The following is a 24871-nucleotide window of genomic DNA, read 5'->3' as shown; positions in this document are numbered from 1 at the left end:
TATTTGCTGGCTCATCTCTGTGTCCAGAATAAACATCTCATTATTCTTACTTTTTTTTTTTTTAACCTCTTAATCATCTTCATTTTGGTACCCAAGTAAACATTTTTCTGTTTTTGTTCTCCAATTTTTAGATATATTATTTTTCTCTCTCCTCCCATCAACAGCAATCTCCTTAAAGGTCAGGGTCATATACTACTCCTATCATAGACCCCTCAGTATGTTATCGTATAATCTGCACAACGATGTTCAGTAAATATTTGTTAATTTGAAATATATACAGTGTAATCTCCAGCTTACAAATTACTTTCTCATATGTTTCCTGGATATGAACATGAAAAATGTAAGTCGCAGAGACAAACTTCATAGGCTATCCATGTTTCTCAACTACTACTCAAGCATTTTGTTGTATTAATTATACTAACTGGTTAAAAAAAAAACCCCACCAATATCAGTATATTTTTAGCTTATGACAAACATGATAAATGGAGCCCCTAAAAACAATTTTTTAATCCATTATGTTACTGTATTTTCAATTGATGAGAAGTTTTAATAAGTCAATGCCAGAGGCGAAGCAGAAAGGAAACAGAATAAAATTAAAACAGTACCATTACTTAAAAAGAGGGATGGCAACTTTTTTCAGACAAGTCATGTGCAAATTGTCACCACCAACAGAATTAAACTTATTACCTTGAAAGTGTAAAGCTGTTCTCCACGATTTTGCTAGAAAATGATGTTGAAAGAGAAATCATTTGAACAAATTTGTTCAGTGAAACTGTGAGGCCATGGACAAATAAAAGCTGTTCCCTTTGAGAATGTAACATTTGTCCTTTGACAATTCCAGGAATAAGTAGGAAAATATACAGTTTACAATTTTTTATTGGGAGAAAGTTGGTTTAAAGAATTTAAAAAATGAAGTCACAGCATTAAATTATCTTTATGTTTATACATTTATTTAATTTCCATGACTTATGTGTTCATCTCAATCCTTGACATACTTATCTGCCAGACACAAAAAACAGTGGTCTATTTAAGAGGCCTTAATGAATGACATTTTTTGAAATATGCTATATGAGTACAAATATTTCCAGAGCAAAGAGGGAAAACTGTTGAATGGGTAGACACAATCAAATTCCAAGCATTTATCTGATTTACAAAAGTATGTCTACTTTTTGTTTTTTACTAAATGAATACAACCACTTTTAATATATATGTGAGTATAGCTGTGTGTGCATTTCAACACACACACAATACAGAAACACTTCATAGCGGCAAATTTTTAGTGCACTGCCAAAGTGCTACAATAACTGTCATCCACAGACATCCACATGCAAACACTACTGGACTAGTACACTAGAGCAAGTAAGAGAGTATTAACAAAACTCTCTGGCAAAAACTTAAAAATGGAAGTAATGAAACAGAAATCCACTTCTCATTTGAAGGGTATAGAAAATAATCTTCATCATTTGAATCACATATACACACAGTATTATCTAAGCTCAGAAAATAACTTCTTCCTGTATGCACAGAACTCCAATGTACACTCTTAGTAAATGTTAGCATTTGAAGAAAATGTGCCATGAGGAGAATGTCTGAGGGATAATGGCAGGAAAAAGATATATCCATTTTAAAAAAGGACAGAAAGGCATGGCAAGGACGTGAATGTGCAGGAAAGGGAGTGGAGAAGAAAGTAAGTAAAATGACCATAAGAGAAACCAATTGAAATGGAAAACAACAACTAATGTTGACACAAGAATGAATCATGAAGGCTGGATAGGTAGACTAGGATGGGTGAAAAGAATGTATCTTCTTTGTTTTAAGCTATATAATTGTCAGATTTAGCCAAAGCCAAGTTGGAATGGGAGTTGGTTAAATCACATGAAACAACATAGACTTGCCAAAACTACTTCCCAGGGTCGTTCTGAACAACGAGACATAAGTTGTAAAGATGCTCCCCAAATTGCAAAATGCTACACTAACATAAGACAGACAGTTTACACAATTATGTCAATTTAATCTTTCCTTTTAACTCTGAGAAACTCCAAGTGCTAACAATGAGATCTACAGAACACAGAAAGAAAGAAACCTCCACTGCTCCATTATTAGATTTTCAGGGAACAGCAGGCATTACAGTTATAGAGAAGCCTGACTTTCAAAACAGAGCAAAGATGGTGAGAAATTGATCGAATGGAGAGATACGCTGTTATGCATGTGGCAATGTCTCCACTCCTGGTATTTCCCAGAACAATTCTTGGAGAGAAAATTATTCAGTAGAGGTAAGAGGGAATAAACAGATTCCCTTTCCTACTCATAAAGATCTTTTGCCTGCACATGAATAAGATAAAAACTCTAATTATTATCTTATAGAAGGAAGCACTGAGAGAGTAAAAATGGTACAAGTTTACCAAAATATGCCAAAACATATAGTATTTTTCCTTAACATAAGAAACAGAAAGAGAAGAAAATTTAACAGTGTGTCAGGTATGTGTGTGCATTGCTATGATTAGTTAAAAGCTAGAAAACTGAGGCTTAGTAACTAATTTATTCAAGGCCACTTATCCAACACCACAGAGCCCAAATTTAACCGTAGGTCTGTTTCATGTCAAAGTCTTGGCTGGTAATTTCCACAAAACAGCCTTCCATCATCAAAAGAAGTCAGGAAGACATACAAGGAGAACAGCCAACACATTCTTTGCTATCTATTTTTTTCTTGTTAGTTCTATGACTATTTAAGAAAATATTTTGGCATTGAATAATATTTCTATTACATAGCATTTCCTCCTCTCCTAACGACTAGTAACTCTACCAGGATGATTCATCATATCAGAAGCATCATGAATTAATGCATTTATCTGAAGCGGCTGCTAATACCACAAAGAGAGAAAACCAGATTATGCGCCACCTAATAAAAGAACACAACATAACCTATGAAACATTTATGCCAAAACCCATGTTTCAATCTCATCAAGTCTCTAGACATAAGCAGCAAATTAAAGAAACAGAGAACAGAGGACAGCACACATTACCATAGGGATGTAATCAGCAAAACTTAAATTGTGGCAAATGCTACATGTGAAACAACCTCATTTGATAAACAAAATGGCAAGGAAAAAAATAAAGATGAAGGGGAAACATAAGGATTAAAAAGACACTTAGGAGATTAATGAGATTCTACTAATTAAAAATAATAAAACAAATAGCATTTATGAGGCAATTGGAAGTTTCAACCCTCACTGGATATTTACAGTTATTAAAGAATTACTGTAAATATCACTTATGATAATGGAATTATCAATTTTTCCGTATCAGCTGACAGCTTATATATATATATATAATATATACTACATATATATATTATATATGGATAAAATGATCAGATATTTTCTATTTGTTACAAAATAATGCTAGAACGGGAGATTGGGTAGGGCTAAGTTAAACAGATTGTTCATGGATTCATAATTGCTGAAGTAGGGTGAAAAGTACATGGATGTTCATCATAATGTGATGCAACATTATGCATGTTTGCCAATAAAAGAACATGCCAGGGGTGGGGAGCAGTTAAAAAAAAAAGACATGCCACATCACTGAAAAGCGTTCTCATATTTTTCAAGGTAAGGAAAGTATTATCAAGGGATCACAGAGCAGCAAGACCTTATAAGCAATCTACTCAAACCACCTCGATTTATAAATAAGGAAATTAAGGCTCAGATAGGTTAAGTGACTTGCTCAGGGTCACACAACTTGTCAGTTCCAGACTCAAGGTCAGAATTTAGATCTCCAAACTTGTAGTCCAGGGCTGTGCTCTTTTTGCAAACCACAAATAAATGACTGCACTTAAACATTTAGTCCAGAATATCCTCAAAATGGACTGTAATAAAAGTAAGCCACATGGCGAGGAATGAATATAGAGTCGGTTCATACCAAAAATGAGCAGCTGCCAGTCACAGTGATAAGATCTGTTTCTTTCTGAGAACCATGGTTTCCTGCCGCATTGGGGAATCCGAACTGGGCCTCTCCCTCCCGTCCAAAGAAGTCAGAGTCAGGATGTACGTTCCACTCCGCTTTGGTTGGCGTCAGTAGTTCTGAGACACTGTTTTCACAAAGGGTGCTCGAAGGAGTCAGAGCGTCTGTGTCCACCGTGAGCTTACTGCTGGGTGTCAAAGCCTGGGGCTCTGGACTGGAGTTTTTCACGGCCAAAGAGCCCAGAGATCCCAACGGCCCCACAGTTACACTTGAGACCTCATCCATATCTAAGGGGCTCTGCTGAAAACCCGTGGCGGCCGTTCCAAAAAAGAGAGAGGTATCCAGACTTTGAGGAGGGTCGCTGGTGGCCATCAAGGCCGGAGGGTCCACAGCCTGCCCTAAGGAATTATTATTATTATTATTATTATTAGCGGGGAGGTTCCCCGCCAGAGTGGAGCTCACGGAAGCCACGTCAATAGTCAAGATTCCCGAGTTCACCAATGCCGTGTCCAGCACTGCAGCAGAAGTGCCGTCAGGCACATCGGAGAAGAGAGACACTATCTCTGCATCGCTGAGATCATTCTGTCCCTGGCTGGTAAGTTCACTGCTGGGTGTAAGAGAATTTGCCGCTTCCAGCTGAGCTAAGAGATCCTGGCCCACCTTGTGCCTTTTGGCCATGTGCGTCTTCATGCTGTGCTTGGATGTGAAGAGTTTGTTACAAGTGGAGATCGGGCAACGGCTTTTCCAAGTGTCCACATCCTGCAGGTGTTTCTTGGAGTGAATATAGAGGCTACTGCGAGCGGAGAACCTGGCACAGCAGCCTTCCACAGGGCACACGAAAGGCTTCGTGCCCAGGTGGGTTATGCTGTGGCCTTTCAGATGTTCGGCCCTCGTGAAAGACTTCCCACAGCCTTCCACGGGGCAGGTGAACCTCCGGTCATCGTCGTGCTTCCTTTTGTGCCTTAAGAGTTTGGACATGCTGGTGAAGTTCCAGCCACAGCCATCAAAGTCACAAAGGAAAGGTCTCTCGCCGGTGTGACTCCGCAGGTGAATTTTCAGCCGGCAGGCCTTGTCATACTGTTTGCTGCAGCCAGGAAAAGAGCAGGAGAAGAGTTCCTGTTCCCTGAAATGGGCGCGGTTATGGGAAAACAGAGCACTCACTGTGATAAACGTCTTCTTGCAGCCGGAAAACGCGCACTGGTAAGGCCTCTCGGGCTCGAAGTGGCTGCGCTGGTGGGCGCTGAGTTTGGCCTGCGTGGGGAAACTCTCGTCGCACACTTCGCATTTGAACGAGTTCTCCTGCTCGTGGCCCTTCATGTGCGCCTTGAGGTTGTACACGGTGGTGAAGCTCTTGCCGCAGCCCTCCGCCGGGCAGCCGAAGGGCCGCAGTTTGTCGTGCGACTGCAGGTGCCTCTTGAGCTTGTAAGAGGTGGTGAAGGTCCAGCCGCAGCCACCCAGGGGGCATTTGAAGGGCCTCTGGCCCTGGCTGCTGCTGTGCGTCAGTAGGTGCACCTTCAGCTGGTGCTTCTTGGCGAAGGTTTGCCCGCACTGCGCCTCGGGGCACAGGTACAGCACCACGCCTGGGGCCGAGCCCAGCGGTCCGCGGGGGCCCAGGGCGGCGGCCGGGCCCTCCGCCTCCTCCTCGGGCGCCGGGGCAGGCGCGGGTTCGGCCGACTCGGCCAGCAGGAGGTCCGGCGGCAGCTCAGGGCAGTCACCGGACTGCGCGGCCTGCGGGAGCGCAGCCTGCGGGAGCCCGGCCTGCGGGGCGATCAGGCACCCGGGCTGCTGGGCAGGCGCGGCCCCCGGGTCCCAAGCGTGTGGTGGGGGCGTGGCCAGGGTGAGGACGCCGTTCTCAAAGCGCAACAGCAGGTCCTGGTTGTGGATAGTGACTGTGCCCGCGAAGGCCGCGGCGGGGCCGGGGGCGGAGATGGGGGCCGGAGTGGAAACCGCGGACAGGCAGCGAGGGCCCAGCGCAGGGCGGCCCCCGGGGTTCGCGCCGCTCTTGCTCCCCTGGAGCCCCGGGCCCGCCTCGGCCTCCTCCCTCAACACAGGCCCTGCGGCCTGACCCGAGCCCGCGGTCTCCACGTCGCCACCCACCGGGTCAAGCAGCACCAGGAAGAAGTCGTCGCCGCCGCTGCCGCCGCCGCTAGGTTGATCCGGCCTCGGCGCCAACAGGCTCGGGCCCGGGCCCCGTGAAGCCGTGCGGGCCTGCTCGCGCCGCCGCCCGGGCCCGCCATCTTGGGGGCCTCGGAGCAGCAGGAGGCGGCGCGTGGGGACCTGGCCCGCCAGCGGGTCAGGGCCTCGGTGGACCCGGCCGCCGCCCGCGGGGATACCGCCGCTGCCGCCGCCCTGTAGGGTCCCGCGAGCCGGGAGCAGCTTCGGGATTTCCATCTCTGCGTCCGTGAGGCTCGGCTGGAACCGGAGCCGCGGCGGAGGCGCGACCCCGCCCCCTGCCGCGGGCCCGAACACGTTCCTGAAAGGGAAAAAAAAAATGTGCAATGCGCAGAAACTGGCCCTATCAGATATTAAAACGTATTTAACGCCACGGTGATTTAAATATTCTGTTACTGGGTCTCTGGAACAGAACAGAAAGCCCAGAGGTCGAGCCTGGTATGCCTAAATACGTTCTACCATTAATATAACTAAGCAACTAAGGAGGTCTTCTGAGGTAATGGGGAAATGACGACAGCTTGTTCATTAACGCTGTGGAACACCTAAGTAGCTATCCGCTAAAAGCAATTTTAATCCGTGACTCATTGTATATACCCAAATAAACACACCCCGGCCCCTCCCAGTGTTAGACGTGTTGCTTCGTACTTTTTGTGTGTGAAAATTTGATTACGTTCTTGCATGTTCTTCACATGTACCCCAAAACCTAAAATGCAATTTAAAAAATAAATTTAAAAAAATTAAATAAATAAGAAAAAAAAAAAATGATTACGGACTGCCCAGCTGGCTGGCTGGCTGGCTGGACCGATGGATGAAAGATACTTCCTGAGAGAATAAACTGTCTCTGTGTCAGCATTAGACCACCATAGTGTTGGCATTTCTGCTGAAAGTGTCCTTCCCTTTCCCACCTCCCCGCGGGACAACTGCCATACTCACGATTGTCTTGAGCAGAGTCCTCGGTAAAATTTGCCACATAGTTCAATTTTTGTCTTGCTGATACAGAGATTACAACGAGTGAGCAATGTGGCCAAAACACCTTAGCACGGTTCAGTCTAGAAATGCAAAGCCTGGAGGATGAAACAATTTATACCGAAATCTGGAAAAAAAACCAGCCCACTCCAGGCTTCTCCTGATACAGTGCACAACCCAAACCAACTCTTCGCCCTTCCACCATCGGTTGTACCGTGATAAATTTCATGTCCAGGCTCAAAGCACAATGAGGGCCTTCCTCAGTTGACTCCGCATGCTCTAGCACATGGAGGCCTCTGGGCAGGAGTTCCGGTTAAATGTGTTGAGGTTAAACCCTCAGTCACCGCAATGGACTCTGTCGGGGACCGGTCCGGGACGGCACGTCTGCCGGGGGTCTCTCGACCTGCAAGAGGGTCCCAATACCTGGAAGAGAGCGTGCGCTTGAAGAAATAAAGACAGAAAGTACCGGGGTCTGGAGGACTGGGTAAGCCGTGCCTAAACAGCGAATTTTATTTTTCAAAGGCCGGGAATAAATACACTTTCTTTGCTCTGGTTTATGGCATTGCAAGAGGAAATGCAAATCTACACCTTACGTGGCCTGTACAATAGAGAAGTCAGATACGCAATCAGTGGTTGCAAGAGGAAATGCAAATCTATACCTTACATGGCCCATACAATAGAGAAGTCAGATACACAATCAGTGGTTGCAAGAGGAAATGCAAATCTATACCTTACATGGCCTATACAATAGAGAAGTCAGATACACAATCAGTGGTTGTAAAAAGTAACGGAATTTCCTGTGATCACAAAGCTTGTTTACATCCAGACATTATTCCTCATGGCTGCAGGTATTTCTGGTTTGATCTTGTTTTAGGACTGAGATGTGAAAAGGTTTTCTGGTTTTGCTCATCAGAATATCTTTTAACCAGATTCTCCTTTGTCTGCTCCTGACTCAACTTATCTCAACTCCCCCATTCAGGAGTCTCTGAAAGCGGTTCTTAAAGAAACAGTCATAAAGATTAAAAGCAGAAACTGGTTGCTGGTAGGGAGACACTCAGTCTAGCAGCACCGCAGAGTTTTAGGCCCAAACGATATCGTGGTTGATATTAGAAACTGATCAGTCATCTTTCAGTCCCTTCTTTCTGATAGCTCAACTGCCTCCAGTAGGAAACTGTGTTTGGGATCAAGCTCACCGTACAGTGAGACCCACACCTTTTGGGGGTCTCACACGGGAATGAATGTTCCCCACAGACTCTGCCAAGTAAAAGGCACAGACGATCATGTCCAATCGCCCTGGTGTACCTGCTCGCATTTGAGTGTGGTGGCCCAGTCCTGCTGGGCCTGCGGTGCCTAATGATCCTATTAACGGTGACGACATTCCTCCAATTTGTATGTCAGGAATGAGTTGGGAATTGACACAGATATAGGGTGAAATATCTGAGATGAGAAGACTTACAGAGAGATGACTAGATTGGCGGTGGTGGTGGTGGTGGTGGTGGGGTGGGGGCGAGTAACCCGTTGTTTAAATACTCCCAGCTCTCTCGCCCTCTTTTAATGACAGCGGACACTTGGTCTCTTGACTGGAAGATCAAGTTTTTCATCCATAACTATTCAAACCTCTTCAAAATTTCTACTCCACATACTTTTCTTTCTGGTACTTTTCCTGGAGGAAGCGTTTGTCACATCTGAGCTGTAGAAGAGTGCATAAACTGTATCTGTATGGTTTAGATTATTTCACAAAAGTAGACACCTGTGTAACCAGAACCAAGGTCAAGCAATAGGCCACTGCCAGCCTTCCGGAATACAACCACCATACTCCTCCCAATCACAACCCACATTCTCCTATACGGGTATAGTCATTGCCCTGACTTTGTAATAATCATTTCACTGCTTTACTTTATAGCTTTATCACTTTTGTACGCATCCCTAAACAATAGAGTTGATATGCAGTTGTCTAAATGAAATCGTAAGGCATGCTCCCTTTTATAGCTTGCTTCCGTCACTCTGTATTATACCTGAGAGACTCGTCCATGGTGTTCATAATAGCTGTAAGTAAGCACATCCTTTGTCTCCATCGTTGACTGTCGTTCCAGCATACGCTTATAGCAGAGTGATTGTGGTACGATTACGCCACTCCATTCTACAGCGGATGGACATTAGGATTGCTTCTAATTTTCAAGGATTATCATGAACATTCTTGCACATTTCTCATGGGACACATGTGTAAAAATCTCTCTAGGGTGTATATCCAAGAATAGAATCACAGGGCCATAGGGTATGGATATCCTCTGCTTTACTAGATGATGCCAAATTGTTCTCTGTAGTGGTTGGGCCAGTTGTCAATCCCACCAGCAGCACAGAGAGTCCCTACTGCTCCACATCTTCACCTACACCACGTATTGCCAGAATTTAAATGTTGCCAGTCTACTCGTGGGCAATACCCAAATTACTATTAAGCTTTTGCACATTTTCGTGTTTATGAGCCTTTTGGAGTTTCTAGTCTGAGGAAGGCCTATTCAAATTTACCTCTTCTAACCCATTCTATTTTTCACCTGGTACTTTCTGACTTGATGAGTCTGTTAAATATTCTAAATACGAGTCCACACCTGTGGCCAAAATATTCCCCGGCTCTGTTTGTGTTTTCCCTTGCATTGTGTTGTGTTTGGTGAGCAGAAGATCTTAACTATAATATAGTCAAATTCATCATTTTTCCTGATGGTTAGTGCTTTTTTAAGAAATCTGTTTTAATAAATCTTTTCTTTTCTAAGAAACCGTGGGCCATGAAAGCAATCTCTATATTTTCTTCTAAAATATGTATGCTATTGCCCTTCACAGGCAGGTCTTAATCCAACAACAATTGATGTCTGTTTGTGTATGGTGTTGAGTAGAGTTTATTTATTTATTTATTTATTTATTCATTTATTTATTTATGTGAATATCCAGTTTTCTCAGGAACCACTTATTGAAAATTCTGCCTTTTGCCAAGTGATGTACAGTGCCATAAATGAAGTATCTATACACATATGGGCCAGTTTCTACACTCTCTATTAAGTGCTCGGCCCCATTTGTCTGTTTTAAATACCACTGTCTTAATTACTAAAGACCGATAGTCAAGTTTGATATTTGGATAGGGCAAGTCAGGTCTACCTTGTTCTTCAAAAGTGTCTTGGCTAACTTTGGCCCATTTCAGTTCCACTTAAATTGTAAACTCATCATGAAAACTTCAACCAACAGCTAGTTTGGAGTTCTAATTCAGGTTGTGCTGAAATTGTAGGTTTGACCTCTCAGTATTGAATGTTTGATCCATGGTTGTGGTCTGTATCTCCTTTTAATAAGCTCTCCTTTGATGTGCCCAAATAACATTTTATATATTTCCCAGAAGGTAATTTTTTTTTTATCCTAGCCACGTCATAGCTTGTAAATCCTGTGTTGGAAATTTTCATTGTCTAAATTTGTAGCTGGTAAATAGGATGCAATTGGTTTTTGTTCATTAACATTTTATCCTACGGGTGTATAAACTCTTCTATTGATTCTAATAATTGGTCTGTAATACTCTGTAGAATTTTATGTACACTGTCATATCATCTGCAAACAGTGCCAGTCTTTCTTCTTCCTTTCCAAATATCTTATTCCTTTTTCTTGCACCACTGCTCGGTTCGGAACCCCACCCCCACCCCCAGCATACCATTGAATAGAAGTGGCAGTAGTGGACATCCTTACTTGATGCAGCTCTTAAAGAGAAAGCTTTCAGTGATTCTCTACTAAGAATAATGCTTGCTGGAGATACTGAGTTCTGTAGCAGTATGGATCCAGTCAGGAGATAGAAAGCACACAGTGATCTAGAAGGAGAAAGTTTAATATAAAGAATCATTAAACTATGAAAAAAGATCTTGTATAGCAGGCGTCCCCAAACCATGGCCCGCGGGCTGCATGCGGCCCCCTGAGGCCATTTATCCGGCCCCCCCACCACACTTCAGGAAGGGGCACCTCTTTCATTGGTGGTCAGTGAGAGGAGCACAGTATGTGGCGGCCCTCCAACGGTCTGAGGGACAGTGAACTGGCCCCCTGTGTAAAAAGTTTGGGGACGCCTGTTATATAGGATATAAGACAACTCTATCTGGGGTTTTCTGGGGCTGGGGGCAAGTACCCAAGGAAAGACAAATTTAGAATGAAAACTTCTCCCAAAGGCTGGATTTTACACCACATTGGAGAAGAACCCACTGGATGGCAGAGAAGTTCCACAGGTTTGCCAGTACCTGAGCTGCTCTGCAAAGCCAAAACTGGTCTACAGTCAGAGAGGAAGCAAGAAGGCACCCTTTGGAGCACGGTAGTATGGACGAGCCATAGCTCGTGTCTAGTATGTGGCTGTGAGGTAGGGGTTGGGGGTCCTGGCTCGGTTGGAGGCCTGAAGTAAACAATGACCCATGCACAGGATCAAGGTGGGGGGCTCAGTGTTGAGAGGGTTGCAGTACTGAAAGGATTACAGGAACCTGGTCGGGTGTGTGTGTGTGTGTGTGTGTGTGTGTGTGTGTGTGTGAGTGTGTGTGTGCTGGGGGGTGGGGCTATGCAGCAAGTCAGCAGAGGGAAGCAGTGGACAAATGACTTGGAGTACAGGGTGTCCCTATCAAGAGGGCCACGGAAAGCTGATCATCAGGCCACACCAGGACTGAAGGTTTGCTGAGGGACAGTTGTTCTGGGCCTAGGCCTGGGACAAAGCATCCTCAATGTCCTCACCTCTGCACCTCTGAGAGTCAGAAATCATAGAAGTACCACTTCCGTTTTCAATGTCTGTCCCTCCAGAGCCCTCTATTACGTAAGTGTAACATCCTGCTCTTCACTGTTACTTTAAAGGAGAGATACATTAAAAATCTCTCTATTATCAGAGAATATATATTGAAGGGCGAATTTGGAGGTGGGAGGCAACAAACTGATAACCAGCTTCATATCTTTCATCAGGTTCGAGAAGTACCTGCTCTCTGTAGTCGGTATGAACAGTAGGCACCCTACCTGCCAGGGTTGCAGCTGTTGGCTGCACAAGGGAGATGATCTACCACCCTGTTGTTGCTCTGGTAAGCCTAGACTTCACCACTGGGTAATATGTCCATGTAACAAAACTGCACTTGTACCCCCTAAAGGTATACAGATAATACTAATGATTAAAGAAATAGGTCTGTCTATTTCGGGGGGGTTAGTTGACTATTTAGGTTTCTTGGTAGGCCCAGTGCTCCCTGGCCTGGACTGAGTTTGCTACAAAACCCAGCCTCTGGCACAAAGGAGCATCACTGGCTCAGGGCATAGAGCCTGTGAGCCCTGTAGTCTAGCCCCACCCAGGACTTGCCTGCTCCACTCACAAGGAGAGCTTTATTGTGTTGTGAGATTGCTTCTTCCACCACAAATGTGACTAGCAAATGTTCTCTTCAGGAATAGACTAATTTCATTTATACCTTAAATGCTGATCTGTTCTCCTGCACTAGAGCTAAACAGATGGAGAAAAGGTCTTTGGATTTCATTTAAAGTCCTGCCTTACGGAGCCCTATCCATGGAGAAGCAGGGCAGGAGATTCTCGAGTTAGTCTTCCAAAGTGTATCCATCTTACTGTATTGGCATTTTGAGTGTTCTAATCATGCTTTTCTCAGTTTGGTTTAGGGTCTCAAATAGGCAAAAATTCATGGGAGAAAATAGCCCATGTTTTTGCCCTTCTTAACGTGGCAAATAATCCATTATTTAGTGATTGAATTGGCAACTGGTATTGAGAAAGAGAGACATTTTAGTAACCAAAAAAAGAAGAAGAAATCAACAAACCAAAATAACAACAACAGAAAGAAAACAAACAAAAATTCCCTTTTCTTTTGGTGTGTCTATAATCAAGAGATATAATGAGATACCATTAAATCATGAGAAAAAATACTAAAATAGTACTCACCCTTGAATACTCTCTTCCTGGGGCTGTACAGAGCATATTCACCTCTTGTGTTCAGAAGGCACAGATGACAAATTAACCCACAGCCTTCTACTCACATGCAGGACTGTGCTGGCTTCCCACATATTGCTGCACGACCTTGAACACAAGGACGTGTATATGAACTGGGAGTTTATCTTTTAAGTGCTGGTCCTGCCTGCTGCCAGGTCCAACTCTCTTAACTGTCACTCTGGCAATGCTGCAATGCAAATGTAAAATCTGAAATTCATTCACTACCAGGAGAATCCACTACTTAAGCCGGACCCCTGGGTAGCTGTCACCATTAGGCTTCCAATCAGTCACTCTCACTTGCTAGAAATGGCTCAGAACTGGGTTCTGTGGAAAAACAGACCTCCAATCTGCAGTTTCTAAAGGAGGGATGCACAGCTGTGGTGTCTTTCCTTGCAGGAAACGGGAAAGGCGAATTGGGAGCCTCCCATGTTGAACTGTCTGGGAGGGACCAACCAGCGGTCGCATCCTCCCACTGACAATCTTAGTGACCCCTGCCTAGTAACCTCTGACCCCACACACAAGAGCAAAAGGGGGAAAGAGGAAGTGCTAGCAGTGCGAGGATGCGGTTCTTGTTCACCCTGTTCCTCACTCTAACTTTCCTTTCTGTGGCCGAGGGTGCGGAGCTAGAGCCAAGGTTTGGGAATTTCTGAAAATTTCAGTAGTTGTTTCTCTCTCTGGTCCAGGTGGAGGATGAGGGTAGGGGTTAGGGCTAATTCCGCGTTTCTGCCAAGGGTAATTCAGTGATTCTGTCGGAATTTGGGGAGCTTGACAATTACTGCAACACGGAAACCAGCCCAAACACAGAACTCTGTGACCCCTTCCGAGAATGTAATAAAATTTCCTAGCATGACTGGTCTCTGTTACATTAAGCTGCAGTTTTCCCTCTAAGTTTGTAGGGGTGCAGAGTTTTCTTTCTCCCTCTGTTTCATCTTAGTGAAAACACTCTGAACCACATTCAGGGATCATTCGGCCACTCCAAGACTTTGCCCAGGTTCTGATTCCCTTCCATCTGCAAACTTGTCATCTTCTGACTGGCTTAGCAGAATTTCTAAAAAGGGAATCATTTGTGCAATGCTCTCGCAGTGGAGGATGTTCTGATCAGCTTCTTTGTGGGGCCAGAAGAGGGACCAGGGACTGATGGTCTGAGCCTTCTCCAGGAAAATTCCACACTGTCTGCCAGTAGAGCACATCACTGGTAAGAACTGTCTCCGTTATTTGCACAGTGGGGGACTTGACAAGACCTGACCCCCTGCCTTCCATGTCTGTGGAACAATCAGCCATCTTTGTGTCCTATCGGCTTCTGTTGTCTGTCATCCATGTGACCTAGTGAAGATAGAATATCCACATGTATCTTAACCTTCTGGTCATTTCACTGTCATCCTCACCTCTGCCCTCCTGATTCCAGGAGTGTGGTCCCTAGGACCTCAGACAGCAATCAGACAGCCTCACTTGGGCCTGGGCTCTGACTCTGGCTTCTCCATCAGGTGATCTGTGGACTCAGGCTCAGCTCAGGGATCAGGGCCTGGTGCAAAATGAGGTTCAACAGCCAGATGGTCACCTTGATCAGAAGAAAAGCCTTTCCCTGCAGCTGGTTCGGCAGCAGAGTTAGTGGTTTTCACATCATTTATCCCACATGTACAGATGCAAGACCCCTGCTTCAAAGCCCAGTGGACTCAGATGGTTGGCTTTTCTTCCTGAGCTTCTACCGAACTCTCAAGGCCCGGGAGGAGGAGAGGTCTTTAAGTCCTGACTGCTGGCTGCATTTTGCCTCATTCCGCTCTGCACATGACTTACCTTTCAATTAAAAAATAAAAGCACTTCCCCAAAGGTCTGACAAGCTATCAGACCTTTGAGTGGGACCTTGTAGGATGAGGAGGCATTAGGAATGAGAGTTTACAAAGTGTCCACAGGAATTGATTGGAATATTTTGATAATAGAGTGGTCTAAACCCAGGTAGTATGTCTGAGTACTTGACTCATCACGTGGTATTTAGATAAAGTGCTCATCACTTTTTCATTTTCTTACCAGTGGAAAACTAATCCAGAGTGTTCCTTATGTATCAGACTTCCCACCCATAAGCCACGAGTGGTTCAAGTGTGAGTCAAATATGCTTCTATACCATTAAAGTAGAAAGCAGGACCTTGCTTGAGATGCTCTTTACTAATAGTGAAAAAAAAAAAAATCCCATACGTGTACAGAATGTGAAACAATACTTTGAAAATATGACCCGGAATGTGAAAAAGCAATAGCACACTAAAATAAACAAATAGAAACAAACAGGTGTTCACAACTTTTATTTATTATTGATGTTTAAAGAAAAGTTAACTGGTGAATAAGTCATGTTAAGGTGTTGTTTTGAGGGTTCTTTGACGCAAGACATGTTGCCACTCCTTAAATTTAAAACTAAATGCAGTTATATGTAATTTATATAATTTATAACATACATTATAGTTTTATAAGCATAAGCCCTTACCACAGTCAAAAAGACGATCATTTCCATCACCTCCAAAGCTTTTCTCATGTCCCTTCATGTTGCTTCCCTCCCTACCCATCCCCATCCCTGTCCTTAGGCAACTACTGATCTGCTTACTCTCACTTTAGTTTTTGCTTTATAGAATTTTATATAAAGAGAATTATATACTATATACTCTTTCTTGTCTTCTTCAAATCAGCATAGTTATTTTCAGATTCACCCATGCTCTTAATTCTATCAATAGTTTATTACTGTTTGTCATAGTATAGTATGTCACTATACGGTTATTTTGGTTGTTTCCAGTTTTTCCCTAGTACAAATGAAGTTGCTATAAACATTCACCTGCCAGACTTTATGTGGACCTATGCTTTCTCTTCTCTTAGATAGAAACTCAATAACAGTATTGTATCTCTGCTCTTAACGTTTTAACTTCGGGTTAATGATGCTGCAGATTGATCTTACCTTGCTGCTTAGAGTCCTGTTGATAATACAAATTGAGTGGATCTGATCTCAGACCACACCAGACAGATCAATCAGAGTGGCTGAGGAAGTGGCATATTGCTATATCAGTGGGTTAAAGATGGCCTCCATATATTGGCCTCTGTGTTGCCATTATATGTCCTCACAGTGGGCTCAAAGGCTGTCAGTGCCAAGCTCAATTTTTTACACATGCAATTGCTTTAAATATAGCTCAAGTAAGCATATGTGTAGCCATTTAGGGCTTGCCTGCTTTGCATGCCCCACAAAAGTGCAGCGGCATTTGCTAGCCACAGTTAAGGCAAACCCAGGGGCTATACAAGACCCCATGCCACTGCTTGCCTCCAGAACTCTCTGGCCCAGAGACTCCCTCTTTTGCTGCTGAGTCATATCTCCCAGGTACATAAGGTTGTCTCCTATTCTCCTCTACCCCAGGATTTGCCTTGCCCTTTTCCCCTTCTGGGCAGTGGCCCTCTGCTGCTGCCTCGGAAGGTCTCCTGATGTGACAGACTTCCCTTCTCAGGCAACCCGTCAAAGCACCGCCGAAATCAAAAGCTTCTGGACTGGGCACGGTGGCTCACGCCTGTATTCCCAGCAGGCGTGCCTTTGGGAGGCCCAAGCAGGTGGATCACCTGAGGTCAGGAGTTCGAGACCAGGCTGGCCAACATGGTGAAACCTCGTCTCTACTGAAAAATACGAAAATTAGCTGGGCGTGATGGCGGGCTTCTGTAAATCCAGCTACCCCGGATCTGAGGCAAGAGAATCGCTTGAACCCGGGAGGCGGAGGTTGAGTTGAGACGAGATCTCACCACTGCATTCCAGCCTGGGCAACAGAGTTGGGACTCCTCTCAAAAACAAAAACAAAAATCAAAAACGTTCTTGTGCGCTACTGCCATCTCTTGGTTATGTCGTTTTTCTTGATCAGCCCAGAAATCTTGGAACTCACCACAAGTGGTGATAAGGATGGGATTTTGGTGAACAAGAAATTAGCACGCAGTCTACCCAGTCAGTAGTAGGACAATCAATCGGAAAGTCAGTCCTAGGCAGCCTTAAGTTCTCAGAGTCTACATTTAGAATGTCTCTGTAGCAGTTTGGCGTAGCGTCGCACATTGCTGTACTGCAACAATATACTTTTTGCAGTCTCGTCCTATGCCTCATTGACCTGGCCTAGAGGTAGCACCAGTAGTTGAGTGAACCCACGCCGTTAGAACTGACTTTTGAGGTCTGAGATGCCAAAATACCGGGGAAGGAGGTCAGCCCACTGGCCTGGGTCCTCCCCCGCCCCTCAGTAGACATTGGACATTGTACACCTGGGTAGAAAAAGAGAGGGAGTACATGCCTCTGGAATCAGAGTGAGCCAGTCTGGACTGCGTAACAGGCCGGGCTATAGTGGCAAGAGTTCCCTGTGGCTGGCTTGACGATTTCAGGTAGTCTGAGATGTGAGGATGTCTTCCTCCCCGGAGACGGCTAGGCAAGTAAATGAGCCAATAAGGCAGAGACATCAGGCCAAGGCTTGTCTCTTAAGGGCAGCTGGTGGAGAGGTCTTTGCAAGCAGGTATAGCATGTGTCTGCTGTGGTGACACTCAATTATGATGTGGCAGTTGTCATCATGCTATCCCTTGCCCAGAGAGATATTAATATCCCAACCTTTGGGCTGAGCCAGCTAGAGTGTTACTTATAGTGACTGAAGACAAAAACGTTTATATCCGTGCCCATCCCGGGACTCTGCAGGAGGTTGCCGTCAGGTAGACCAGGCATTCCTAACCATGAGGCCTGTGCTGGCCTTGCTGGCAGTAGCTTATCACCAGGTTCCACCCAAACAGGAGGTAAGAGCCCAAACTCCTGGGAGAGACAGTGTGGATGAGAAGTCTCTGGAGAGGAGGATAGGTGGTCTCCAGAAGAAAAGGCAGCACAGTGTCACCATGGTAGGGACTGGGATAATTTACCCTCTGCTTTGTTTGCAGCCACCCAGAAAGTAATACAAATGGAAAAAACCAAAAGGGAGAGCCAAGAAGAAAGGGTCAGTTCTTGCTCTGAGACGGAGTCCCACCCTCTCTCTTACCCGAGGCCCAGCGTCTCTTTGAGACAGGAACCAAACCAAGGGCTGCTTGGCTCACTGAATGTGCCCGGCAGGGAATGAATTCCACCTAACGGGGAATGAAACCAATTAGGAGTGATAGTACATGATGGAAAAATTCGGCCCCCAATTAGGATCCTGTATAATTAGCGCAGAATTTGGGAAGAGGCCACACAGAGGCATTGGACCTCTGTTCACATTTGTATTGCTGATGTGTATTTTTGTGGCTTAGAAGGCTGCCCACCCTACATTAGACCTCATAATGGCCTGGGAGGTCTGTCGATGGAAAAGTTTAGCCAAGGCCAAAGATCTCCTCCACCCGTTAGACATGTTGGAGTGAAGACAACAAATGAGGTGGGGCAGGATGACTTGACAAGACTGGATGAGTCTGAATCTAGTCCTGAGTCTACTCGATTATTTCTCAGGGGGCGGAGCTCTTGAGAAAATCTTTACTGGGCGTGGTGGTTAGTGCTAAAATGATTCAGGAGGCCATAGCTGCACTGGATTTAATAGAAACTCTTGAAAGACAAACTCAGAGTCAGATGTTGCCTACTAACACTACAATATCTTACCTGGCCTAAATCAAAGTTACTGTCAACACTGAAGCTGCCCACTCCTGGGCCAAACAAACCACCTATGGCCAGGCCTCCATGTATGCATCAACCCTGAGGTGAACAAAAGAGGCTATCTTAGACCCTAAGGCGCAAGAAGGTCCCACGTTTGATGATCTCTGGTGAGATCATCTTGGAGCAATTGCAATACTTACTAGGATTAGATTACTATCCCCCAGCTGGCTTTCCCTTCGGAGGCAACCTTGTCCTTCATACCTGTCTCTGATCGCTGCCAAGTGCCTAAGAATCCTCTTCCACACAGGGATCCTGCAGTGTGGGAAGGTCACTTCTGACAGACAGTTGCCCTTTTACCATATTAACTGTGGCTTGGGTTCCTACAAACAACACTGGTTAACTCTGTCAGTGAGGGGTGAACAAATCTCCCTAATGCCAAGAAACACTCATGCTTCAGAAGGAATCCCCTCCCCCTCCAGTAGATTACCTGTTTGGGAGGGGGTTAATTAAAGGAATAATTCTCTTCTTAACTACTAAAATTGACCCAGTTTTGCTAAATATATGCTTCTGTCCTGCTAGCCGCCCCCTCTTCCCCCCACCACAAGATTATCCGTTGCCCCATTATTGGAACAGACTTATCGAGGCAGCAGATAAACTGATGACACAAGACTAAAGTTTTATGCTACTGGTGGCGCTTCCTGGTGGGAACCAGTTAACCTTCCCCTACTGGTTCATACACCACAGCAGAAGCTCAGGCAAGACACTAAAGGATTATGGCCTGTCACAGGTGACATAGATAAATGAGCACTGATTCCTACTACCTCCCCTTTCAGTTCCCCATATGACCCGCAATAAGAGACACTAGCAAGGAGTGGAAGCTAACTATAGACCATAGAGAGTTCAACAGGGCTGTTCCCTTTATTAGAGCACCTCTATCAGACATTGTTGCCATAATCGGTGTCATTCAAAACATCAGTGGTAAGTGTCTACTAATCCAGGGCATCTAACACCCACTGAATCTGAATTTTGAGTTATAAATTTGGCTAACATGTTCTATTCTGTACAAATTTCACAGCGAAGTCAAATACATTTCACTTCCACCTTTGAGAGTCAATAGTACACTTTTACCCACTTGCTTTTGGGGTATTTATTTTGTTTCCCCTCATCTTCATTGTGATGCTAGCTTGATTGGGGGTCCTTAAATGACCCTCTGATTGCACAGTCTTTGCCAACAGGACATAGACAGCTGCCCCACAATTTCATCAGAAACTAAGCTTTGGCATTATATCGGTGACATCCTCCTGGCAGAACCTGACCAAGACTCTGTTTCACAGTTCATCACAAGCCTGAGTAAACAACCTCTCATTGAGAGTGGATGGGCAATTACACCATGTAAGGTATTCGTCTGTAAAATTTGGGGACTACGCTAAGAACTCGGAAGGGTGAACCATTTCCAATCTGATAAAAGACAAGCTCCTCATGCTTAAACCACCCACATCAGTAAAGAAGCCCCAACATTCAAAGGAATGAGAGCCCAACCCATTCCTCACCTCCAATATTTGCTGATCTTTGCTGAATGTCTATCGAGACACCTGTAAAGCTTCCCTTTTGCAGCGAGGACCTGAGCAGCAACAGGCACTGGGTGACCTAAAGGAGGCTAATACTTTGGCTCTCCCTCTAGTGCTCCCAAGGGCAAGATTTGCAATGACAAGTTTCCACTGCCCTCAAATTTACTTCCTGGAGCCTCTGGACCAAATGGACAAGTAAATGCCTACCCATGGGCTTTTGGTGTAAGTAGCTCTCAGACTCAGCCTAAAGTATTCACTAGAAAGACACCCATGGCAGCATATCGGGCACTTATCAAAACTGAAGCCCTCACGGAGCATAGACAATACCCTATGAACCGAGATTCCTGTTTTGCCCTGAATAATAGACAGAGCTGCCTGGAAAACTGGATCAGCAACAGAAGCTTCTTTATTAAAATGAAACTGATATCTACAGGATCAAACTAAACCTGGCCCTCCTGGAGTGTCACTACTGTGTGAGGAAAGAGCCACACACTCTGTCAGTGAGGTTAACTTGCCAAAAACCCTGGAAATACACCTGGCTCTTGCTCACTGGGGAATGGAGGGAAGATGGCCAGCACTCTCAAAACAAGAAAATTAATGCTTTTCTTTATCAACGGAATGAGCAGAGGGTATAAGAGAGCCAGATGAAGGACAGCCATAGCCTATCACCTTTATTCAGATACCCCAATTTCCATTTGGGGATGGGCCAAAGTGCCCAATGGGCCTGGCTGTGTGCAACACTGCTAGAAACAGAGAAGGCATTTGACAAACATTTTACTAAGCTTCCCATTGTTGGCAACTCCTGGTCAGTGGCTAATGGGCTATTTTGTTCAGACTTGGGCAAAATCAGGACTGGAACATACGAGGCTGAGACATTTGGGGTAACAAGATGTGGGAAAAATATCAGCACGTTGGCCTCCACTCTGCACATCTTTGTACACTATACCTCAGCTCACACCAAATAGACATGGAGAAGGTGCAATACAACGTGGAAGCTGACAAACTAGCTAAACTACCAGAGCAGCCAATGCTCTTGAAGGGAGGGGAGACACCAGAACTTTGGTAAGAGCTACCCTACACCCTACACAGGAGAGTTCAGAGCATTTGGGCATCATGAGAATATGAAAATCAACTCACAAAGAGAAATAGACCCAGCAAAGAGACATTTACATGAAACTATTAGGGACTATACCACAGACCACAAATCTAGAGACTTGGACCTACTGCACGGCAGGAGAAGGTTCATATCAGAACTGGCAAATCCAGTCAATTTCATTGGGCCTCTCTCTGAAGCAGCAGGAACTATTACATATGCCACAACAATGTAGTAATCCTACACAGGCTTACTCTTGGCTCACCCACGAAAGGCACCAACCTCTGTTAATGTGATTGAAGAGTTGATAAAATAGTTTGTATGGCCTTTGGGTGTACAAAAGTTATACAGAGTTACTCAGTGAGAGCAAGACTCTCACTTATGTGCAAAGAAGATTCAACCATAGGCATTACCAAACAACACTGATTGGATTTCTCATTTATTCTCTAGTCCTACAGTAACAGGTATCAGAGAATGACACAATGGGCTTTTTAAAACAAGGGATATTGAAAGAACATGCCAGACAATAGCATTCCCAGCAGCCAAAGATACCGCCCATAGTCATGCTTACATTAAATTCATACCCTTCTGGCATAACCGCACCATATTTTAATTCACAGCAAATCAGAAAACCACCAACAGAGATGCTGCAACCTCTGCTGATATATGTACCCACTGGACACAATATGATTTACCAGGATTCACGAACATGGTGGGCCCTGACGTGACCACTCCCAGCAAAGAAACTTGCCTCTTTCACCTCTTCCTTCTCCGTCATAGAAAATCCAGAGACTGCGCATTCTTTTCCCCTCAATCCTGACAAGGACCTGGAATGAACCACTGACTATGGGTCTATTCTCAGTCTTAGTCTGTTCATCTTCCAGCATAAACCTAGCAAACCACCTACCACTACCTAGAGAGGGAAGCATCCTCATTTTCTGCCCATGTATTTTGCTCCACTAAGGGCACTGTGGAGCAATCCTTAACCTATGCTGTTGCTCTGCCCTTTCCTTACCTGAGAAAGTTCCTACCCTCATCAATGTCAATTTTGCCTTGATTGGTGGATCGCCCTAGTCCTGGAGATCCACACCCTACTGCGGGCAAAGTATGTATGGAAACAGCATGCCACATATACACCGCAGGGAGACCCAACATAGGTCAGACTGAGGACAAAGGGAACCATGCTCCTGTTTCACTGGGTCAGTCCACAGACATCAGCACCGAGGCTAGCACTTCTCCTCCTCTCTCTGCTACCACTTAGTACCATCCTTCCAGCTAAGTCAGATTCTACAATTTCACTTGTGACTCATAGATGCCTTCTAAGGTCTGTGGGTCACCTTTTCCTTCACAACAGATGAAACCCACTATTATTAACTCATGTGCCATTAAACAAATGGAGTAATGGGCCGCTATCTGTGGAGCCTCATTTAATGAATGTCCAGCGATAGTATGCACCAAATATTACAACCAGGATGCTTGTGATTGGTGCTAATGTTATTAATGCTGATGTTTTACTGCATTAAAATACTGTAATCCAGATCCAATACCCACAAGTCCTATGGGATTGCAGAGATAAAATGATAGCTTTTTCTGATGCCTGGAATGATAAATGCAGTCACCACCCACAGTGTGTACCTTTACAATTGTTGGCTTATTTTTTTATTAATTATAATAGTCTTTCTCTCACTCCATTAGAAGCCCCGCTATGGAGATGGAAAGAAATTGTATTAGCCAAGCAGCCAAGTGAACCTTACCATGGACCTCCTCCCTGGTTGCTAATCAATGTATACAAGGGAGGCAATGCATACCACACGACATTACCTGGCCAAGGCATTTCTTAAACACACACACGGACATGCACACACAGACGCACATACACACAGTACAACCAGCTTGGCAATTCTTTCCTAACGTAATCTCAGTATACTAACTGCAAGTTTTACTTAACGCTCAGGGGAAGTGGACTCTACAGCAGTTGCAATGCCGGCTGCCCACAGGGAACAAATCATAGCTCATGGGTGTCACAGCAAAGACAATTCCTACAAAAAACATATTTGATCCCATGGGGAAATTTAACTACTCTTTGCATGGGAGTTTCTCCAGCCACATTGACAACTATCTGCTGTGGCTATTACGAAATTTGTCAGGCCTACCAAAACCACAATTTTTAAAAACTTAGAAAATATCTGAGGGAAGTTGTTGCCCCATGTTACTTTCCTAGGGGCTCCTTAAAAATCCATACACACTCCAAACCTACAGAGGATAGAAACAATCATGAGAAGACCTGTAGTGAAACTAACTTGGGAGGAATTTTTTAAATCTTTATTAAAACATTTTTATGCCTTGTCATTTCAACTTTTATTTAAGATTCAGTCGGCACATGCACAGGTTTGTTACCTGGGTATATTGCATGATGCTGAGGTTTGGGGTACAAATGACCCCATCACCCAGGTATTGAGCATAGTACCTAACAGTTTGTTTTTCAACCCTTGTCCCCTTCCCCTGCTCCCTCTAGTAGTCTCCAGTGTCTCAATAGACACCTTATGTCCCTGAGTACCTGGGAGGAAATTTATTGGTGTAGTCACACTGCCACCTCCCAAGGGGCCACTCCTGAGGTTATTAAAGGTATACAAACCACTTCCTTATAAATGTTTCTTCTAAAATGGAGTCTGTGGAGCATTTGGTCCCGCACTGAAACACCACAATGTTGCAATACAAAGGAACATAAATGGGACAAATGTCATGATACAATTGATATTTCTTTTTTCTTTTTTTTTTTTTTAGACAGAGTCTCTCTCTGTCACCCAGGCTGGAGTGCAGTGGTACGATCTCGGCTCACTGCAATCTCCACCTCTTGAGTTCAAAAAATTCTTCTGCCTCAGCCTCCTGAGTAGCTGGGACTATAGGCACAAGCCACCTGAAGGACTGAAACAGCCTGACACAGCCCAAGGACTGAAACACTTGGCTGAATCTCACTGTACGAAAGTACCATGGGGCCATGGTGTGAGATAACTGCATAGCCCTAGGTCAGGTATTGGCTGCTGGAGGGGGCGAAGGGCACGGGGGCTGTGTGCTTGCTAAAATTATCTTGCTCCATGTGTGAGATAACATCAAGTTTTACAGATAGCTGGGACCATGTACCAAAGGGGTTATAAATGCCACTCTATTAACTAAACGGATTGGACAAATCAAAATTCTCTCCTTTTCTAATCTATTCTGCTGGCTGAGGAAGTGCACAGACTGACTGAGAACTAGCTTTAAAATCTTACTTTGTAGTTTTATAGCTTTCTGGGTCTTGAGGATGCTTCATCGCTGGCTCCCAACTCGAACTCTGTGAAATAACATACAACTTAGATTGCAGAACCACAAGGGGCCAAGACATGGACTGTGATATAAGTGGGTAAATATCTTTAGATGGTGTCATGTATTTTGTCTCCTATATTCAGAGGCTAAGACCATCAGCTCAAAGCTCATTGGAACCAAAATCAAATGTTTACACATCCAATTGCTTTAAATATGGCCCCCACTAAGCACATTCTTACCTATTT

The 24871-nt window shown here is 44.6% G+C and overlaps 1 protein-coding gene across 3 annotated transcripts; it reads right to left on the bottom strand.

Moving 5' to 3' along the window:
• Positions 1-928: 928 nt before the first annotated feature.
• Positions 929-24132, bottom strand: ZXDB (zinc finger X-linked duplicated B). Of its 3 annotated transcripts, none has more exons than XM_074392142.1 (2): positions 7066-24132; positions 929-6433 (listed from the first exon to the last, which is right to left on the bottom strand). In XM_074392142.1, the coding sequence occupies exon 2, from the start codon at positions 6349-6351 to the stop codon at positions 3913-3915; it is 2439 nt and encodes an 812-aa protein (XP_074248243.1). In that variant the 5' UTR covers positions 6352-6433; positions 7066-24132; the 3' UTR covers positions 929-3912. The 3 variants fall into 3 exon arrangements, with proteins under 3 accessions (XP_074248243.1, XP_074248244.1, XP_074248242.1); XM_074392143.1 differs by having other exon boundaries at positions 929-8788; positions 10819-24132; XM_074392141.1 differs by having other exon boundaries at positions 929-10937; positions 13022-24132.
• Positions 24133-24871: the final 739 nt, after the last annotated feature.

Source organism: Saimiri boliviensis, chromosome X (assembly GCF_048565385.1).
Source record: "Saimiri boliviensis isolate mSaiBol1 chromosome X, mSaiBol1.pri, whole genome shotgun sequence".
Classification (NCBI taxonomy): Eukaryota; Metazoa; Chordata; class Mammalia; order Primates; family Cebidae; genus Saimiri; species Saimiri boliviensis.
The sequence above is the reverse complement of the archived record's forward strand: the minus strand, read 5'-3'. Positions and strand labels throughout refer to the sequence as shown.